Source organism: Daldinia childiae (genome assembly GCF_008694065.1).
Source record: "Daldinia childiae strain JS-1345 chromosome Unknown Scaffold2, whole genome shotgun sequence".
NCBI classification, from domain to species: domain Eukaryota; kingdom Fungi; phylum Ascomycota; class Sordariomycetes; order Xylariales; family Hypoxylaceae; genus Daldinia; species Daldinia childiae.
Window position 1 is genome coordinate 5,225,722 of NW_022984643.1, and position 18,384 is coordinate 5,244,105.

General features: G+C 46.4%; 4 protein-coding genes across 5 annotated transcripts; 1 reads left to right on the forward strand and 3 right to left on the reverse strand.

Moving 5' to 3' along the window:
* Nucleotides 1-790: 790 nt before the first annotated feature.
* Nucleotides 791-3,162, reverse strand: GL218_02313 (Glycogen [starch] synthase; the record flags this gene model as incomplete). Its single annotated transcript, XM_033578818.1, has 5 exons — nucleotides 791-896; nucleotides 954-2,509; nucleotides 2,576-2,851; nucleotides 2,924-3,021; nucleotides 3,081-3,162. 5 exons carry the CDS (start codon nucleotides 3,160-3,162, stop codon nucleotides 791-793), a joined length of 2,118 nt encoding a protein of 705 aa, XP_033439152.1.
* A 2,181-nt stretch (nucleotides 3,163-5,343) lies between these two features.
* On the reverse strand, nucleotides 5,344-9,408 carry GL218_02314 (putative phospholipid-transporting ATPase NEO1; the record flags this gene model as incomplete). Its single annotated transcript, XM_033578819.1, has 3 exons — nucleotides 5,344-5,461; nucleotides 5,521-5,930; nucleotides 5,986-9,408. 3 exons carry the CDS (start codon nucleotides 9,406-9,408, stop codon nucleotides 5,344-5,346), a joined length of 3,951 nt encoding a protein of 1,316 aa, XP_033439149.1.
* A 1,007-nt stretch (nucleotides 9,409-10,415) lies between these two features.
* Nucleotides 10,416-12,144, reverse strand: GL218_02315 (Histone acetyltransferase type B subunit 2; the record flags this gene model as incomplete). The annotated part of the gene is made up of 7 exons (XM_033578820.1): nucleotides 10,416-10,483; nucleotides 10,540-10,706; nucleotides 10,755-11,240; nucleotides 11,305-11,823; nucleotides 11,876-11,927; nucleotides 11,980-12,039; nucleotides 12,111-12,144. The coding sequence occupies 7 exons, from the start codon at nucleotides 12,142-12,144 to the stop codon at nucleotides 10,416-10,418; spliced, it is 1,386 nt and encodes a 461-aa protein (XP_033439150.1).
* Nucleotides 12,145-13,074: 930 nt separating this feature from the next.
* Nucleotides 13,075-17,486, forward strand: GL218_02316 (the record flags this gene model as incomplete). 2 transcript variants are annotated; one of them, XM_033578821.1, is made up of 4 exons in its annotated part: nucleotides 13,075-13,079; nucleotides 13,139-13,232; nucleotides 13,287-14,874; nucleotides 14,935-17,486. In XM_033578821.1, the coding sequence occupies 4 exons, from the start codon at nucleotides 13,075-13,077 to the stop codon at nucleotides 17,484-17,486; spliced, it is 4,239 nt and encodes a 1,412-aa protein (XP_033439145.1). The 2 variants fall into 2 exon arrangements, with proteins under 2 accessions (XP_033439145.1, XP_033439146.1); XM_033578822.1 differs by lacking the exons at nucleotides 13,075-13,079; nucleotides 13,139-13,232; nucleotides 13,287-14,874 and having other exon boundaries at nucleotides 16,950-17,486.
* Nucleotides 17,487-18,384: the final 898 nt, after the last annotated feature.

Sequence of the window (18,384 nt, forward strand, 5' to 3'; positions counted from 1 at the left end):
ATTGGACGGTTGTAGGAGAAAAGGACGTACACGGCAACGGCAATGGTTGGCTTACAATGAATGCATCTCGAGGCTCGCGACGCTTTGTTTAAAAGCGAGAGAGTGGGGAATTAAAGGGCGGCAGTACATAGTTACTGGGGTATGGGTACCTCAGATACTTCAGGTACCTGCATCCGAAGATACATCATATTCAACTATCCGTTATTCCTTATCTCAAATAATCTGCCTGAGATACATGCTCGAGATACATGTACTTTGACATATATCTGCATATAAGTTGCATATAAGTACCTGGATGTCGGACCCACCAGCGTAGTGATTATGTACTTCTTCATAATCCTTCATGAATTTATGAATACCCGCCTATACCTACCCACCTAAGGTACCTAACATAACACACCTAACCTAACATAACACACCTAACCTAACATAACATACCTAACTCCTATCTCATACCTCATATTGATGGGATGGAAGACAAAAAAAAGTAATCTCAAGAGAAATTTTAAACGTTAAAAGTAGTGTTACATTATATAAACAGGGGTAATATATAATTTTTACTAACTGCCAGCTAATGCGGTGCTATGCAATCACTATAAAACAACATCCAATGGTTACCTTCTGTTGTCGGGTCCTCCAACCAAAGGATATATACATATGCACCCGCCAATCATCTTCCCTCCCGCCACACCGACCGCAGCCCAACCACAACCTAATACCTCATACTAGCTTGTCAAAATCTCTCGGAAACGCGCAGTTCTTATCCCGAGCATCCAATGCTTACCAGTCCCTAGTGGTTCCCGTTGAGCTGGAGAGGCGATGCTGATCCAGAGACGTTCGACTTCTTCGTTCGGAGCGTCAATGGGAACGGGTACTCATCTGGGTCTTCCTCCTCCCTGCATCATCATCGGTTAGCTACAATATCCCAACTCGCATGTTCTTGGTTTACTTACGGTAATTTCCATGCCACATAGTCTTCCGTACTTAAGCCTTCCCTTCCTTCTTGCAGGCTCGCGAAATCACCAGGTGTCATCATGCCCGTACGGTCCCGAGGAGAGCCGGGGACCGAGAAGGGTCGTGATATCTTCTGTTCAACTCCGGGGATGAAGTCATCCTCATCGTCGCCGGAAAATGATCCTGGGTACGCTCGTCGCAGGGCTAACTGCCGGGCTTTGACATACTCCATTCCCATCCTCTTCCAATCTAGGAGGTCGCTAAGTCTCTCAGTTCGATTGCGTTGGTTGATCCGTTGCCGCCGACTTTTTTGGCAGAAATCGAACATGTGTGAGGCAAGCTGATTAACCGAGTCGTCAACACCTTTGTTGCGTCGGTCCACAATGTAGATACCATAGTCGGCCGAGTTCTCGATCAACTCCTCCATATAGCAGCCAAAGCCAGATAGGTTAGTGGTGATACTGGGAACACCCATAACAGTACACTCGGCAGGAGTATAGCCCCACGGTTCGTAGTAAGAAGCGAAAACACCCATATTTGTGCCGCGAACGAAGTCATCGTAATCTAGAGGTAGGATTGGATTAGACGAATTGAGGAACTCGGGATGGAAAATGATCTTAACGCGATCTGTTGGATGGTTAAAAAGATGGACCCGTCGAATCTGGTTTAGAATAGGGTCTTCCGAATCATTGACCATATTGTGTGTGACGATGGGTGGTAGGCCGTGCCGTTTCATAGCAAAGAGACGGCGCCGGAGAACAACTCTATCGGCGCTTGTGATAAGCTCTTTCTCATCAGGCATCGGATCTCCGTCATGCCACCTTAAAGACCGTTCGAAGACACGACGACCAATCCCGCGCTCGATCACGTCGACAGTGTCGCGAAGGGACTTGATGACTGCCTGACCCTTCAGTGCTTCTACTGTCAGCGAGGTAGTTTGCGCAGGCATGATTATAAATGCTACGACAGTTGTTTTGCTTCCGGAGGACTTTAGTCGGTGGTTAAGACGCGCAAGCGACTCGATGAACATGTCGACACCCTTATTTCGGAACTCATAACGTCCAGCAGTGAAGAAATAGAGGGTATCTTCCGGCACGAAGTCATAATGGCCATAGAAGTGACCCCGGACAAAGTCGTGGATCTTCTCCTTAGACTGTTGGTGCAAATTCTGGAACTCATGTATGGCCGAGAATTTGGTGACGTTAAGTCCGTTGGGCAGCACACCATCCGGCTTACGTTTGAGCAAATGTTCACTTTCGAAAGCCGTGATATGTGAGACAGTGGTAAAGACGTCGCAAGAGTGTGCAGCAGCGCGTTCTATGCAGTAACGGTGATAGATACCACGCTTCCCAGCTTCCGCATCGACATCAAACCACTGTAGATTATTATAAAAGTCGACAGAACCAGCACAAAGATAGCGGCCTAGAAGAGTTGCGTGTGTAGTGAAGACGGTGGTGACATCTATGCGCCGCTTCTTAGTTAGCGGCAATGCGACACCAGCAAGCCATTCGTGAAAGTGAGCAATAACGGCTTTAGTCTTCTCATGACAAACAAACTATATGGGAGGGAAAACAGTCAGCTAGTCAGGTCCTAAGCCGAACGGGCGAGAGAAAAAACCTACCTCTCCTAGAAACCAGGCAACTAAATATCCAAAGACAATTGCCTCATTAGTCTCATCGTCGCCTGGTGGGGCCGGAATACTGGCAACATTCCACAAGTCTGCTTTCCACTCATCCAAATATCTATATGCTGTCTTGGTGTCGATTAATAGTACTCTAGGAGCTCCTTCGATGAGCCATCGTCCATAGAGTATACCAATACCCCGGTTTTTCATGGCCTCGATACTGGCAGCGAGTTCTGGCGTGTTTGGCTCTAGCTCTTCAACCTCGACAGCGGCCTAGTTTTGGTTAGAGGAGTGTGTTGGGAGCTACGCTGAAAGAAAAAAAAAAGAAAAAAGAAAGTGACGTACTGATTGATGGTTGAGAGGGCCGATAAGTGTATATCGGTCGCCATACTCGGCGGTGGTAACGGGCGCCTTAGATTTAATGACAGAGTATATACCGCCAACTGAGTTTCATGTTAGTTTAGAGAATATGGAAGCTTACGGCGGTGTTTCTACGACATACCGCGATGAGCTACTTCGGTCGCGATCTCGAAGAGTATGTGATTCTTCACTTCGCGGGTAGCTTTCTCCCCGCTTTCAGCCATTGTGGTGGTTGGAGGTGGTTGGCGTAGTAGATTCGAAGGTACAAGGAGCAACGAGGTGTTACTAAAGGGAATATAAGGGAAACCTGTAAACTATATTTAACAAATTTGACGTAGTTAGCTTTAGGTATGAAATAAATATATAAATAAATAACAAGCCTCCCTCGACTTCTGGCGCAAATAGATCGGATTGAGATAGCTCTCACCTGAAGTATCCAAACAAATCTCGAGACAAACCTCGAGACAAACCTCGAGCTAGTAGCTAATAGCTTAGAGACCTCGCGGTGTTACGAGATTCGATAGGATAAACTGATATGGATGAGGAGAAGGAGATGAACAAAACTTAAGAGGGGGAGCAAAGGGAAAAAAGATGTTATTCGAATTCTGATGTGGAGATTGGGAACATGGAACGGGGACCAGAACAGAACTTCTATGCATGGTCTCAATGAAGAATTCATAGAGGCGCTTTTTGTAGTTTGGCATCATTGCGTACACTGGGCAACAAGGAATTTACCTACTGGCTTAGGGTACCTTCCTACCTTAACAAGGTTAGACTTAATTTTTTCTCGATCGCATGACATCCTTACCTATAAGCAGCTTTTAGTGAAATTTTAGTCTAAATAAGTACCTTTAGTCCTTAGTACCTATGTACGTATTACATATGTACCTCTCTCCATCGCTACTCCATTAGGTAGACCCGCAATCCCGCAAGCCTGCAAGCTTTGCCATCATAACTCCGCGCAACTCCAAGTTTCCCCCAGAGAGAAAATAACGAAATACCTAGTAATAGATCTAAAGAAAACTTTGCCGCTAAATATGCGGGAACCGAACCTATGACGCCAGAAGCCGTTATTGCATCTTGACAGCTTAAGCAGCTTTTTTTTACAATATGCTTCAGGTAGTGTGGTATTAGGTATTAGGTATTAAATATTAAGTATGTACATATGTAGTTGGGAGCTTAGGTATTGCCTACATATTAGGCATACATTTGCAAGTTGTTGGGTTCGTTGTTGTTTATGTATGTAATATCTTGAGTTGCTAGAGCGGCAGCTAGGTATTTAAGTCGTGCTCAAAATGTTCCATTAGCAGTATATATGTATATACACACACACTGCGCAGTCTCATGTACAGGGATGCGAAGAAAAAAAAAAGGCGAGATCCCTACATAGACAAATTAGGCCTAACTGCTAGTTATTCTAAGTATGCAGACCTATCCCGCAACGAGAAAATAGCGCCGTGATCCCCCCTTATTCTATACGTAAATATGGGCCGATGATCCGCTACGAATCTCCCTTCTTCTAGCAAGACTGAGAATTTAGGATCTGGATGTCTCTATTATCCGTTGTTTGGGGTATAATACGGATCTATATAATTTGGAAACTTTAAAAATTGGCGGACGCATGATGTGGGGCTGCGAGCTCCAGCTCGCCACAGGATTGATAAGAAAAGGTATGATATGTACTCAGTGGATGCGTGCGTCGATGGGTGGATATCAAGTTCTTGCTAAAGGCTTCCCCTCTATTGCTTCTCTCCACGCCGCATGTAGACAAATTAACCTAATATTATATCTCTCCTATTTAAAATATTTAAAAATATAAAAAATAATTTGTACAAACTAGTTATGCTATTAGCATCTTTGCTTTAACCAGTACTTTGTAGATAGAGAGAAACTAATTGCTTAGTCAGTATGACGAAATGTATGTACCTAGTCCATCATAACCCGTCTTAGTATATATGTGGATGGGCCTGTAATGCGGGGAGCTGGGCTGCAAGTCAATTACTTAGGTGCCCGCGAACCTAATTGCGGGATAAAAAGGATAGCTCCACTCAAATCTTGACTTCCATTCAGCACCTGTGTTAGGTACAGCTTCGATACAACTAATCATATGCGCCGCCAAATTTACCCGCTGCGGGGGTTTTCCATCTTGACCAACCTAATTTTCTCATAGAAATATATATATATATATATATTAACCCCCCCCAAGATAGCAAGCAGTAAGGGGAATAGATGAGGAAACGACGGGTTAGTCCATCTCTAATCGCATCCTTGGAACCCCTTTGTAAGACAATTCTATGCACGTGAAACTTAACTATAGTCACATGTAGGGGCAAAAATAAAATAAAATAACGAGCCCTAACCCATAGACGCCTAGCCAATGCTCTTTTCTTTCTATAGACATATTATCATATGCCCTGGACCTTCCTATACGAGGGCGGCTTCATGGTTCTCCTAATCAACTTCCCGGCGTACGGCGGTATTAGAGAGATCGAACCGATGGCCAATACACGCCAGAGAAAGCCCCTGTCACAACATAGATCAGTTAGCCGTTCTAGCGGCACTGACGGGAAAAGAGTACTCACCAGCTAAGAAGAAAGTCAAGATCAAAGTATCCGCCTAGGAACGGCATCGATCCGACGTAGAAAAGGAAAGTTCCAACAATACACATGATCATGACCGGGTGCCAGGTCGTGATCTCAATTGTCACCATTAGGAGCTCGTTTAGGATGAGGACCGTGTAACTAACAGCTACCATTCTCGGACCATCGACTTCGGTAAGTATTTGGGATAGGCCCTGGATCATGCCGCCTTGATATATTGACACGAAGACCCAGACGAAAAATGTACGGTAAGATAAGGAACGGCCAGATGTCAGTTCTTTGTAGAGCTCGGGGTAGAGGTTCGCCAGATTCTCATCTACGTCCTTATCTAGAACGAGAGAGAGTACCGGTGCTGCTGTATAAACGGTGGCATATCCCACGAGAAGCCAATCCTGTAGACTGTAAGACGAGGTCATTGTATAAAAAGGGGGTATGGAAGAAACGTACCGTGTACAAGCCCTCTGGTTCAAATTTAATGGCAATACTATACATGGTCTGACAGACAGCAATGATAAGTCCACGATGAATGACGAATTGGGCGAGCTTGGCGCTTCGCTTGTAGCTGTTTCGACCGTGCCACACTAACAATTTGGTGAGGTGGCAGAATTGCTCTATGGAGAAGTCTGCTGCGAGACTGGCCTGTCGTCCCTCCTTGCCGACGATACCAACTCCCACATCTGCGGCTTGGATCATGGAGACATCATTCCCGCCATCACCAATGCAACAAACTCGCTTCTTAGTGAACTCCTTGATCAGTTTCGCAATGTCGGCCTTCTGCGTGGGCGAGCACCTGCAAGCAACGACTGTTGGTAGTCGCACAGCCACTGAAATAAAATCGACTCTGAAATGCGTCAGATAAAGCATCAAGCTTTCACCGTCAATTAGTAAGCAGGCGTCAGTCTTGCTTCTAAGGAAGTCGAGATGGTCTTGTGCATTATCCTTATGCTTGAGTTTGGCAACCGTATATATATATTGTCCGCGCGCAACAAGTTTAGAACTGACAGCAACGCATCTTGCCGTTTCAACTTTGTCGCCTGTTAACATCCATATTTTGATACCGGCATTTCGAAGTAGCTCCAGAGACGGTTTTACGTCCCTCTGAAGCTTGTCCTCAACACCGGTGACGCCCAAGAGTTCAAGATCACGCTCAAGGAATTCCGAGATCACACGTTGCATTCCAGCATTACGGCCGCTGATCGCCAAAGAAGCTTCCTGGTAGCTAGTCGAGAAGTCTTGGTACTGTTCGTAGGATATCCTTTTTCGTCCAACCACCAAAGTCCTTAGGCCTTCCCGGGCCATATTCGCAGTCTCCTCATCTAGCCAGTCATTCGCAGCCACAATAGACCCCATCACCGTGTCAGCACCTTTCTGGTAGAACCATATCTCTCCATTATCTGAGCTCGAGGGAAAAGGCTTCGACTGCTCGTGAAATCGAACAATTATACCCATACGCTTACCGTCGGAAGTAAAGGGAAATATGTCCAGAATCTGAACCTGCACGACAATCTTTCCCGTCTCTGTTGATTCAAGGACCATCTTCTTGCGGTCTCTGTGTGCAAGGCGGAGACCGACAGATTCGGTCCATCGTACAATAGCTATTTCATCTGGGGAAGAAGCTTGGTATGAAGTGACTGTTTGCCCATTTTCCTCCTCAGCGGTAGGAGTCACATTGTGACAAAGAGCTAAAGCTAGAACAACATCCCGGACCCTGGATCCGATCTCCCGCCGTGTTCTGGTGGCAGTGACCCCTGCCGTCGTATTGTAAGAAGACGAAGGTGTGACGAGCGCGGTATCATTCGGCATTCCGATGAAGCCGTGTCTTACATACGCCGCCACTTCGTCCATTGCCTCGTTGGCATAGGACACAGTACCCACATGTATTTTTTTCATTTCCATCTCATTTTGAGTCAAAGTTCCCGTCTTATCACTGAGTAAGTATTCGATGCGCCCTAGATCCTCCGGGATCGTACTGGTCCGGACTACCGCGCCCGGGATACCAGGATCTCGTTGAATGAACCACGAATAAACACTCTTTCCCATGTCAAGGTTGACCCTAAGACTGATCGGGACAATAGTCGAGAATAATACGAGAAATCGCATGATCTTCACGTACCAGATATTGCCTTCGGTATTACTGAATCCTTCTAAGGCTACGAGAATAACGGATAGTGCCAGCGTGAGCGCGCATAGTATTTTAGTCAAAGAGTTGATCTCGTATTCTAGTAGTCCCGTCTTGGACCGTGATAACGAGGTGGAAAGCGCCGATCGTGTCTGCGGTCCGGTATAGACGATGACAGCTATAGTAGTTGCTTGTGAGGCGATTATAGTGTTTGCCCAGGCAGTATTATCAATTGATAGGGGAGCAGAATTGCCCCTATCACTTATACTACTTTCATCGGATTGGTTATTCAGGACGTCGTGTTTTGTCGCCATTAGCTCGACCTTACCAACAAATTCGTTGACCCTTTTATCCGGCTTCCCACCGATTACCTTGATGCGGACAAACTCTTCGACAGGTAAGGTTTGAGTTAAGACGGACGCAAGACGAAGTTTCCAGTCCGTTTCACCGTCAAGCTGGTCTGTCCTGATGAATGTCTCTCCAGAGGATGTACCTTCAGAGGCATCCGAACTGACAACCTCGGGATTCTTCCCTTTTCCAGGAGAAGAATTATTTTGGTCGGCATCTGTGTCAAAAGGGTTAACCAGTAACGACTCTGACTCTACGTCTTCACTATCCCGGATTTGGGCTTGTGGACTCTCCGGTGTCGAGCATTTCAAGATAACAACATCAGCAGGAACGCGCTGGCCTTTGCTAAGCTTGAGAACATCGCCAACCTTAAGATCTCGGGATTTCCTATTAACTTCTTGTACAGAGGACGATGGGTAACCTAGACCTTGGCCTTCCGCTTGTTCTTCTTCTTCCTGGATATCTGACAACCGGTCCCTTTGGGTTAGTGGCTGGCGATCTGCTTTCTGTGAGGATGTTGGTTTAAATTTTCTGGGATGGCGGGAGGCTGAGTTTTGATGGTCTGGCTCTCTAAACTGTAGGATAACATACTCCTCGGAGTTTGCTTCATTGTCTCTCCGACGCCGCTCTATATCATCATATGCTTCCTTTCCCATTGTGATAACAAGAACGAACGCAAGCGGCGCAACATACGTGGATAAATAGCCTATCCTCAGGGCTGGAATGGCTTGCGATAAGGCCACTAGTAGAAAATACATGTTGAAGAAGAAAGAAAATTCATTATAGAGAGTAATAGGAAGAAATGTGAGCGCTGTGTATTTCGCATTCGAGACGAGGTTTGGCGGGTAACGTATAGATTGAAGAGAACCAACGGCAACGATCCTCGACGTCGAAGGGTCGTCTTCCCTATTATCATTGGCCGTGTCGTCATCTTGCCGATTTGAGCCTGTGCTTGACATAAAACTAGGTAGCCTTAAAGAAGAGCCGATATGAGCCAGACCATGGAGTCTATCACTGGCGAACGACCGTCTCTGGGGGCGAGGCGCATATTCGTCTAAAAGGGGAGCTTCATCGCCGGCATGGTGACTTCCATCCGAGTAACGCTGCCCATGCATATCATCCTCTAGCAAGTCTGCAGCGTCACCATTCCCATCCCTACTGCGGCCAAGCTCGCCATAGCCGCGACTTCGATTCCCCACCCGTCTTAGACCGCCCATACGAATATTTCTCAACGCAATCCGTGGCGCTCGCTGTTCGGGACTATCGTTGCGTCTAAGGAGTCGGGAGGCATGCGACGAGGTGGTAGGATCCAATTCTTGCAGATCCAGGTCGACATCTGAATCCGAGTCGTTTACAGGGGAATCGGGCGGCTCGGTCGGACGGTACGAGTTTAATGGCGGCATTCCCGCATTGGGATCATGCTCCTAAGAGGAGCTACTTAGAAAATACGGAACCCGGCTGGCGTTCGCAGTAATGGCCAATACAAAGTCAACATGCAAATACCTAAAGCTTACTAGAACAGATGTGGACAGAATAGCCTCGAATTGCCCGAATGTGCACGTAATGGTATCTGATGAGGCCTCGTAGATATTATAAAATCCTTAGCGAATTCGAGACATAATAATCTTAATAACGAAGCTTTGTAGTGGGAGTGCGAGAGGAAAAAGATTATAATTTAGTTGTAAGGTATGGAGTGTTAAAGTTGGCCAAATATTAAAAATATTAAATGTTCGACTTCTGTAAAGGTGGCTCATTGCAGGCAGGCGGATAACATGTATGTACATATGTAGTTACCTACTAACCTACCTAACATTGATAGCCTATGTACACTACCTCATAAGACAGGTAGAATAGTGTACCCACTTACGCACATCCCATGTAAATATCTAACGTACCTACCTACCTTGTAGTATACTTACACAAGTACTTTGCAGCACTTAAAGGAAGCTTTATTGGATAAGGTTTGTTTCAGCGTACCGATATGCGAAGTGCATATGCACCACAAGTACATACATGCAGGTAGTTCCGAAATGGCGGGTATATTTTACTTAAACTACAGCTATAAGGATACAGCTATAAGGATAGGAAAAAGCAACTGTCTGGAAAAGCATGCGTAAACAACTTAGATCTCCCGCACGTTTATTTATTATCTTACTGGTTCAGCATGTAGAGTGGTTTGATCGTAATCCATATACGCCCAAGGGAAAACAATTGTAGTCGTTCGGATCGTACAGATCGAAAGAAGCCCCCTATTAAATGCTTTATTGTGATAGGAAAGGGCTCAATAGCCTTCACCTCCCGATATCCACTGTCATCCTAACCCCAGCCATGTAGTAAAGCTACTGGAAAGTTAGTTGGCGGTTAAGTAATAGTAGTATTTACTACTAACGTGCTCCAGTTCGCCAACGCTCTAATAGGCCGTATGGGTATGCTCGCCTCCTCTTCTTTCATCTGTTGATCCCGAAAACCCGCCATGTCCTAAGCGGTAGGGCTCAAGTCATAGCTTTTTATCACATCCCGCCTCGCTCACCTACCAAGTTCATCCAACGGAAGATCGGCTTCGTCTTTTCCAACGATAGAATCAGCAACCTTCCAGATCTGGAGCATATTATCCTCAGCAGCGCTTGCTACGAGCCAAGGGTCATTCAAATTCCAGCTGAAATCGGCAAGATGATTAGTGTGACCGCCGTGCATAAACAAACTACCAAGTATTAGCCAACGTCTCTCCGTATGATATCAAAAGACTTACAGTTCAGGAGGTCCATCTTCTTGATCATCCGGTTGTTGCTCCTCACCAACTCTACTTAGATCCCAGAAGATGATTCGTCGGTCGTAACTAGCACTGCCCAGAATGCCTGCTTCGTGAGGATGCCAGGAAAGAGAGGTGACCGCGTCTTGGTGGCCCTCCAACGTATGGACCTTTTCCTTTACGTTACGAAGGTCCCAGATGCCGATAGTCTTGTCAGCAGATGCGGTCGCCACGAGAACCTCGGTCGACGGGTTGAATGCTAGTGAGTTAATGGCATCGCTATGCCCATCTTTGGCAACCAAAGATGATTGAGTATTAGACGGCTGTCTCACATCCATGATTTGTAGAGTTAAATCGTCAGATACACTACCAATGAAGTTTTTGGAGATAGGATGATATTGAACATCATTAACAATGTTAGTGTGATGAGTGAACCGGCGAGAAGGACCGAGGGTTGTGCTGCCATTCTGTAGCGACTTAAGGTCCCTGTTTCATATTATTAGTATGATTTAATAGTTGTCTGCGTTAGGTTATCAAGGAAGCAGCATACCAAAGACAGACGGTCTGATCCTCGCTTCCTGACGCTAAAGCGCCTTCAGAATGAGGATTCCAGTTGAGACCAAACCCCTCTTGCTTATGGCCTTCAAGGCTAATTTGAGGATTAACCTTACCGTTGGGCTCGAAGCTATGCTTAGTTCTATCGAAGATAAGGATTCTACCGTCGACAGCTAATGTCGCGATCAGGTCGGGATTCTGAGGGCAGTAACGGGCCTTATTGACCTCGCCAGGGTGGTCGATCTTCTGTACGATGCTCCATTTCATGGCTGTGGTAACATCTGTAGACGGAGATTTGCCGTAGCCACCGATTTCGCCCCGCTCGTCATCATAGTCGTTTGCATTAGGGCGAACCGACTTAGGTATCTCGACTTGGGCAATCTGGAGATGATTCGGCTTGCCCTCAGAGGTATGCGTTCCGATTAGGACTCGGTGGATACGGCAGTTCTTTCCCTCAGGTTCCTTTACGTCGGGAAACCACTGAACCGTGAGAGTAGGCCATGTTAGAGCGGTGCTGTAACTTGTTAACAGGAAGAACTAACTAGTGCTGTCATGTAAAAGCTCACCTCAAGATCATATCATAGAGAAAGGGTGAATTCTTTTTCCACGTCTTGTACTCTAATAATCGTAAGAATTGCACTAGTCGCTGCGGAATACAATTATGGCCTACCTTCATTGATGAGTCTCTGCTCTTCGTCTTCATCATAGTCCTGGGCTATGTCCACTTCTACTACGTCAATAGGTATTCATAAGAAAAGTAAACAAGAGAACATGACGGAAAAGGGAAATGAAAATACTAACCTTCGACATCCTCGACAACAGGGCCTGGAGCCATATTGAATTGAAATTTTCTTGTAGAATCGATTACGGGATATTGCAATTTCGGGAGTTAAGCTTAGAATATTTGCTAAGTGTTCAGAAGGAATTTCGCGACTGGACGCGATGCGCGTAAAGTATAGACTTAGAAGTACCTACATGAAGCGGGCAGCAACCTAGCCTTAGGTACCTAAGGTAGTAAGGTTGTACCTACCGCCTCTTGCCTGCCACCGGATCTGATAGAATGGGATTATGTAATACATCTCTATAAATGCATAGGTACATAGGTACATAGGTATGTACATACATATGTACTAATAAGAATGTCCCAGCCAAATGAATGCGGGGGAGCTAATAGGTAAAGTTAGGTACCTGAAGTTGTACATTAGACCTGTACAGTACGTGGACTTGAATTTTGGGGTAAGGCTATCGGGTACCTACGTTCTCGTACCTATCCCCACTACAAGGTTGTGTGCCACCACAGCATCCACGCAGCCCACGACACCACTAACCTACAAAACCCATAATCGCGGTCAATGACTCCTCGTCGCCGAGATCACAGCTACACACTACACACATAAAACGCATACACAGATCCGCGTCGCATTCAAGTTACCGAGGTCACCAGTAACCTGTCTATCGCCGCCAAACGAAAACGAAAAGTATTGCATTGCCCCAGATGCATTGCCTCGACGATATTCGACAAAAATTTAACTATATCGTCTATTCCATATAACGCCTTACTTCTTTAAGCCCCCTCCTTCGTTAAAATTTCTAGCAGAACCGAGTAGAACATCAGATCGCATAGCAGTATATTGTAGTTCCTCGCGGACGAGATCTGAGTTAGACAAAAATTTGTCATATCATACGTCGGTCTTGTGGCGTTGTACACATTCTATAACTTTCTTTCCTTTTAACTACCAACTCCCATTGATCAACTAAGGTCAGAATGGGGTACGTTATAAGTCATTCTCGAGATCAAGTTCTAAAGCATAGTATTAACCCCAGTCTAGTGTTCCCAAGTTCTTCAGATGGCTCTCAGAGCGATATCCTGCGATATCCCAACTCATTGCTGAGAATCGCATCCCCGAATTCGACAACCTTTATGTGCGGCTACCCACCAATATATCCTCTCTCGTGGTCGTTCGCTAACCTACGTAGTTGGATATGAATGGTATCATACATAATTGTACCCACAAAGACACCCACGATACCTCGTTCCGCCTGAGCGAAGATGAAATGTTCATTCGCATATTTAACTATATTGAGCACTTGTTTGGCAAGATCAAGCCCAAGAAGCTGTTCTTCATGGCTATTGACGGGGTAGCCCCCAGAGCGAAGATGAACCAGCAGAGAGCTCGCCGTTTCCGAACTGCGTTGGATGCTGAACAGGCTCGCGAGAAGGCAATACGAGAGGGCCAAGAACTTCCAAAGGATGATCCCTTTGACAGTAATTGCATCACGCCAGGTACCGAGTTCATGGCCAAGTTAACCCAACAGCTCAAGTACTTTATCAGCAAAAAGATCTCCGAGGATTCCGATTGGCAAGTTTGCGACGTAGTTCTGTCAGGTCACGAAGTACCCGGCGAAGGAGAGCACAAGATAATGGAGTACATCAGAAATGCGAAGGCCCAGCCCGATTATCACCCTAACGTTCGTCATTGTTTATATGGCCTGGATGCCGATCTTATCATGCTAGGGTTGTTGAGCCACGATCCTCATTTCTGCTTGCTTCGAGAAGAGGTAACCTTCGGTCGCGCCTCTAAGACGAAATCGAAGGAGCTAGAGCATCAAAATTTCTACCTGATGCACCTATGTATAGTTCGGGAATATCTTGAATTGGAGTTCCAGGAGTTGAAAAAGGAAGGAGCCATAAAAGTACCTTTCGACATGGAGAGGATCATTGACGATTTCATACTTATGGCGTTCTTCGTTGGTAACGACTTTCTTCCAAGTCTGCCTAATCTTCATATTAACGAAGGGGCTTTGGCGACCATGTTTCGTATTTATAAACAAGTCCTCCCGCAGTGCGACGGTTACATCAACGAGGGAGGGGTCATCAACCTCAGCCGCTTGGGACTCTTACTCGAGGAACTTTCCAAGGAGGAAGACCGATTTTTTGAGCATGAGAATGCCGACTCCAGGTGGCTCAAGGGTAAACAGTCAGTGGAAGCTAATGGCGAAGCGCCGGCCAGGGCGAAGGGACAGCTCGTCATGACCAGTTCTCAGAAGGAATTGTGGAAGAAGATAAGGACGTTCATAAATACGCAGCCGCCTATTCCTCTCAACCTTGGCTACGAGCTTATTGCTGCCGACCGAAAATTTGTACAGGACACTGCCGATAGCCTTCATGTTGAATGGCGCACCATCGAAGACGATGATGGACGGCGCAACCTAGTCCTAACAGTTCCTACAAATTCAGACGGCGATGAAAATGATGAAGAAGAGGAAGAAGGCCATATGGCCTTGTTTCGCGTTATGAAACGTTACGACAAAGCTCAGGTAGTCGACTCTTCTGCCGAAGAAGCCCAGGCGGCCGCACAAGTAAAGTATAAGGAAAAGTTCTTGGAGTGGAAAGACAAATATTATACAAATAAATTCGAATGGTCGCCGGAGGTCAAGGAGACAGAGCTGACGAAGCTTTGCGAGAATTACGTCCAAGGCCTACAATGGGTGCTATATTACTACTATAAAGGAGTAGCTTCTTGGCCATGGTTTTATGGTTATCATTACTCTCCCATGACATCCGGCAAGTCCTAGCAACCTCGATGCTAAAGCGAATGACTCTGCTAACAGTCGGCCCATCTAGATATTATGAAAGGCATGAATGCAGATCTAACATTCAAACTCGGTCAACCCTTCCGACCGTTCGAACAGCTCATGGGTGTTCTCCCAGACCGAAGCAAGAAGATTGTTCCTTCGGTATATCACGAGCTTATGACAGATCCTAAATCACCAATCATCGATTTCTACCCACGAGACTTCGAACTAGACATGAATGGCAAGAAAATGGAATGGGAAGCAGTTGTCAAAATTCCCTTCATCGACGAGAAGCGACTGTTGTCTGCAATGGCGCCCAAGAATGAGCTTCTTACACCAGATGAAAAGGCTCGCAACGGCTTTGGCGTTTCAATGAAGTTTACATACGACCCTGACATTGACTTTATATACCCCTCGTCCATGGTCGGGATCTTTCCCGATATTCCCCACTGCCATTGTGTCGAAAATATTTTTGACCTACCCACAACAGAAGGGCTGGAGTTATATGTTGGCTTACTCGATGGCACAAAGGTCGGCGTGGATGCATTAGCAGGATTCCCTAGTCTTGCTACACTACCTTACAATGCTACCCTTGGATTCCACGGAGTAAACGTTTTCCAGCAGGAAAGTCGTAACGAGAGCATGGTTGTAACTCTAGCCGACGTAGAGCTCCGAAGTAGAGTTGAGTCGGCAAAAGTCAAGCTAGGGCAAAGATGCCACGTTGGTTATCCCTTTTTGCAAGAGGCTAAAATCGCATGTGTGTCAGACGAACTATTCGACTACTCATTAGCTACGGATGGTTCCGGTCAAGTGATACAGACTCATCATTCTGGTAGGGAGATCGACGACTGGAATAGAAAGGCCTCTCGTATTGAGAATTTCTATAGTAGCCGACTCGGCATTATTATTGGCCCCGTCGAATCTATGGTTCATGTTGAAATGCTGAAGGGGCTCATTAAGACGGACGAGGGTGCCACCATTAAAGAATATGGCCCAATCCCAGGCATGGAAACAGATTACGCAGCACAGGTCATCGTCGACGAAGTTGTAAGCGAGGACGAACGGTTCATTGAAAAGGCCGCAATACCATTCGAGGAAGAGTTCCCCGTCGGATCACGCTCTTTCTTTCTCGGGGACTATGCCTACGGGCGCCCTCTTCAGATCTCAAGTCACAACGACAATCAAGCTGAGATCATAGTATCTTTCCCGTCCGTGAAAGAGCCAAACTTCACACAGCAGATCATCCGTCGCGCCGAACAGCAAAGCGGCTATCGGCCATCTTACGCCGTTGCGAAAGACTTGGGGCTTCACCCACTTGTTTTAAGCAAGATCACCTCATCTTTCTTCGTTCATACGATTGGCGGTAGCATGAAGGTCAATCTCGGACTAAATCTCAAGTTTGAGGGAAGGAAGCAGAAGGTCTTAGGGTACTCGAGGAAATCAAATTCGGGGTGGGAATTCAGTCCTGCTGCGATTCAATTGCTAGTAGAATATATGACTCATTTCCCCGATTTCTTCGCTGCTGTGATGCAGAACCCGTCAGGGAGCGAACTCAACGAAACTCAACTCTGGCCGGACGCCAATGTCGCCACCGCTAGGATTAAGGAGATTGGCGCATGGCTCAAAACTGTGGAGACCAGTAAGTTCGAACGAGTTCCTCTCGATGCCGAACAACTAGACTCTGAAGTGGTCATGCAACTCCAGAATGCGGTAGATTCGCTAAGAGAAACCAATGAAAAACACGAGGCTAAAAAGCTCAAGCGTGTTCCCCGATCCGCGTTACTTAACCCGAAAGATGCTACGCAACGACTCGGCAATCAGAAGTTCAGCTTAGGTGATCGGGTTGTCTATGTACAGGCATCTGGAAAGGTACCTATTGCTTCTAGAGGTACAGTTGTTGGTATAACCACTGTCGGGAATCACCACATGCTCGATATACTCTGCGACAACGCGTTCATGAATGGGACAACTTTAGGCGGTCGCTGCGATCCTTTCCGGGGACAGACCGTCCCAGCCAATTCGGTACTAAATGTCACCAACAGGCAAGTAATTGCAAATTCAAAGATGAGCCTGGAAAAGCGACCAACTCAAACTACGCTACCCCTTCATACGCGAGGGTATGGTGCACCCGGGGGCTCAGGTAATCAATTTAAAGACGCGCCAGCACCAGGTCCCCTGCGTGGAACCTGGAGGGGCGCCGTAAATGGCTTCAATCGGCAACCAGGACAAGGGCGTGGTGGTGGCCAGACGTACCAGAAACCTAACGGAGCTCCTCGACTACAACATAGCAGCTCGGTTTACCAGTCGACACCCAACAACGACCCATCGCAGGGGTCAGCGCAACAAACTGGTAGTTATCCTACCCGCGGTCGCGGTGGTCCGAATCGAGGTGGACGTGGCAACCGCGGTGGCAGGGGCGCCTCGAATAGTCCGAACAACGTGAATGGGTTTGCTACCCAGCAGTCATATAACGCTGTTCCTCCACCGGCCGGTCTGGACACCCGCGGTGGTAGAGGGCGTTCACGCGGTCGTGGGGGTGGTCGTGGACGCGGAGCTCGTGGCGGATCCAACGTGGATCAACAGGCTGGAAATTCTAGCTAAGCCATGTCATACAGGCGCTTATAGCATAAGGAATAGGAGCTGTTCGACACGGGCATGACAAACAATAATGCGAGGTGGAGGAAAAGTGGAAGATAGTATATAGGATGGCCTTATATGAGTCTTTATTGGCCCCTCATAGAGGCCAACTATAATAGTTGCCCATATCAGTGGTCACGCATCAGTAAGCTACCTACTTATGTTATCTACAGCATAGAAGCCTATCCCATAGAGAAAGCACAGCTAGAGCGCTTGTGTGAAGCAGGCTAAGCACATAATCTTAGCATATTGCTATATAAGATCGGGTTAATTAGCCATTACCACATGCATAGGTATCTACACTTCCTATAAGGCCGGAAATACTATTAAACCCATCTCAGATCATTAGGTGGGTCCCAATTGACAAAGACCAAAATGAGCATTTACGAGCTGCATGAAAATATTATCTTCAACCGTAACCAGAAGAGCTAAACGCACTACGATTTTTCTTACTTTCTTTAATATCCTTCCATCCCACCCAATAGCTCAGCCACAAGAGCCAACCAACCAACCAATTATCTGTCTACACAGCTCGGCTCCTCGCTTAGACAACTACCACAGGAGTCCACCCCTTACTTGTCCGGGGAGCTAGCTAACTACATAAACAGGTACCTTTTAGAGACAAAGAGCTCATCTCCTTGGTAAATAAATAGACACGAACAAACAGAAAAACTTTAGCAAAAAACAAGAAGACGAGACAATGAGCAAAGAGAAAATAAGTAATTTGAGTTGAAATAGAGCGTAACAAGTGTTGTAGTAGTTGTAGTAGTAGTAGTAGTGGTAGTAGTAGTAGTAGTGGTAGTAGTAGTAGTAGTAGTAAAAGGAAGATACAATAAAACTCTAGGAATAAGTCCGGGGTTCG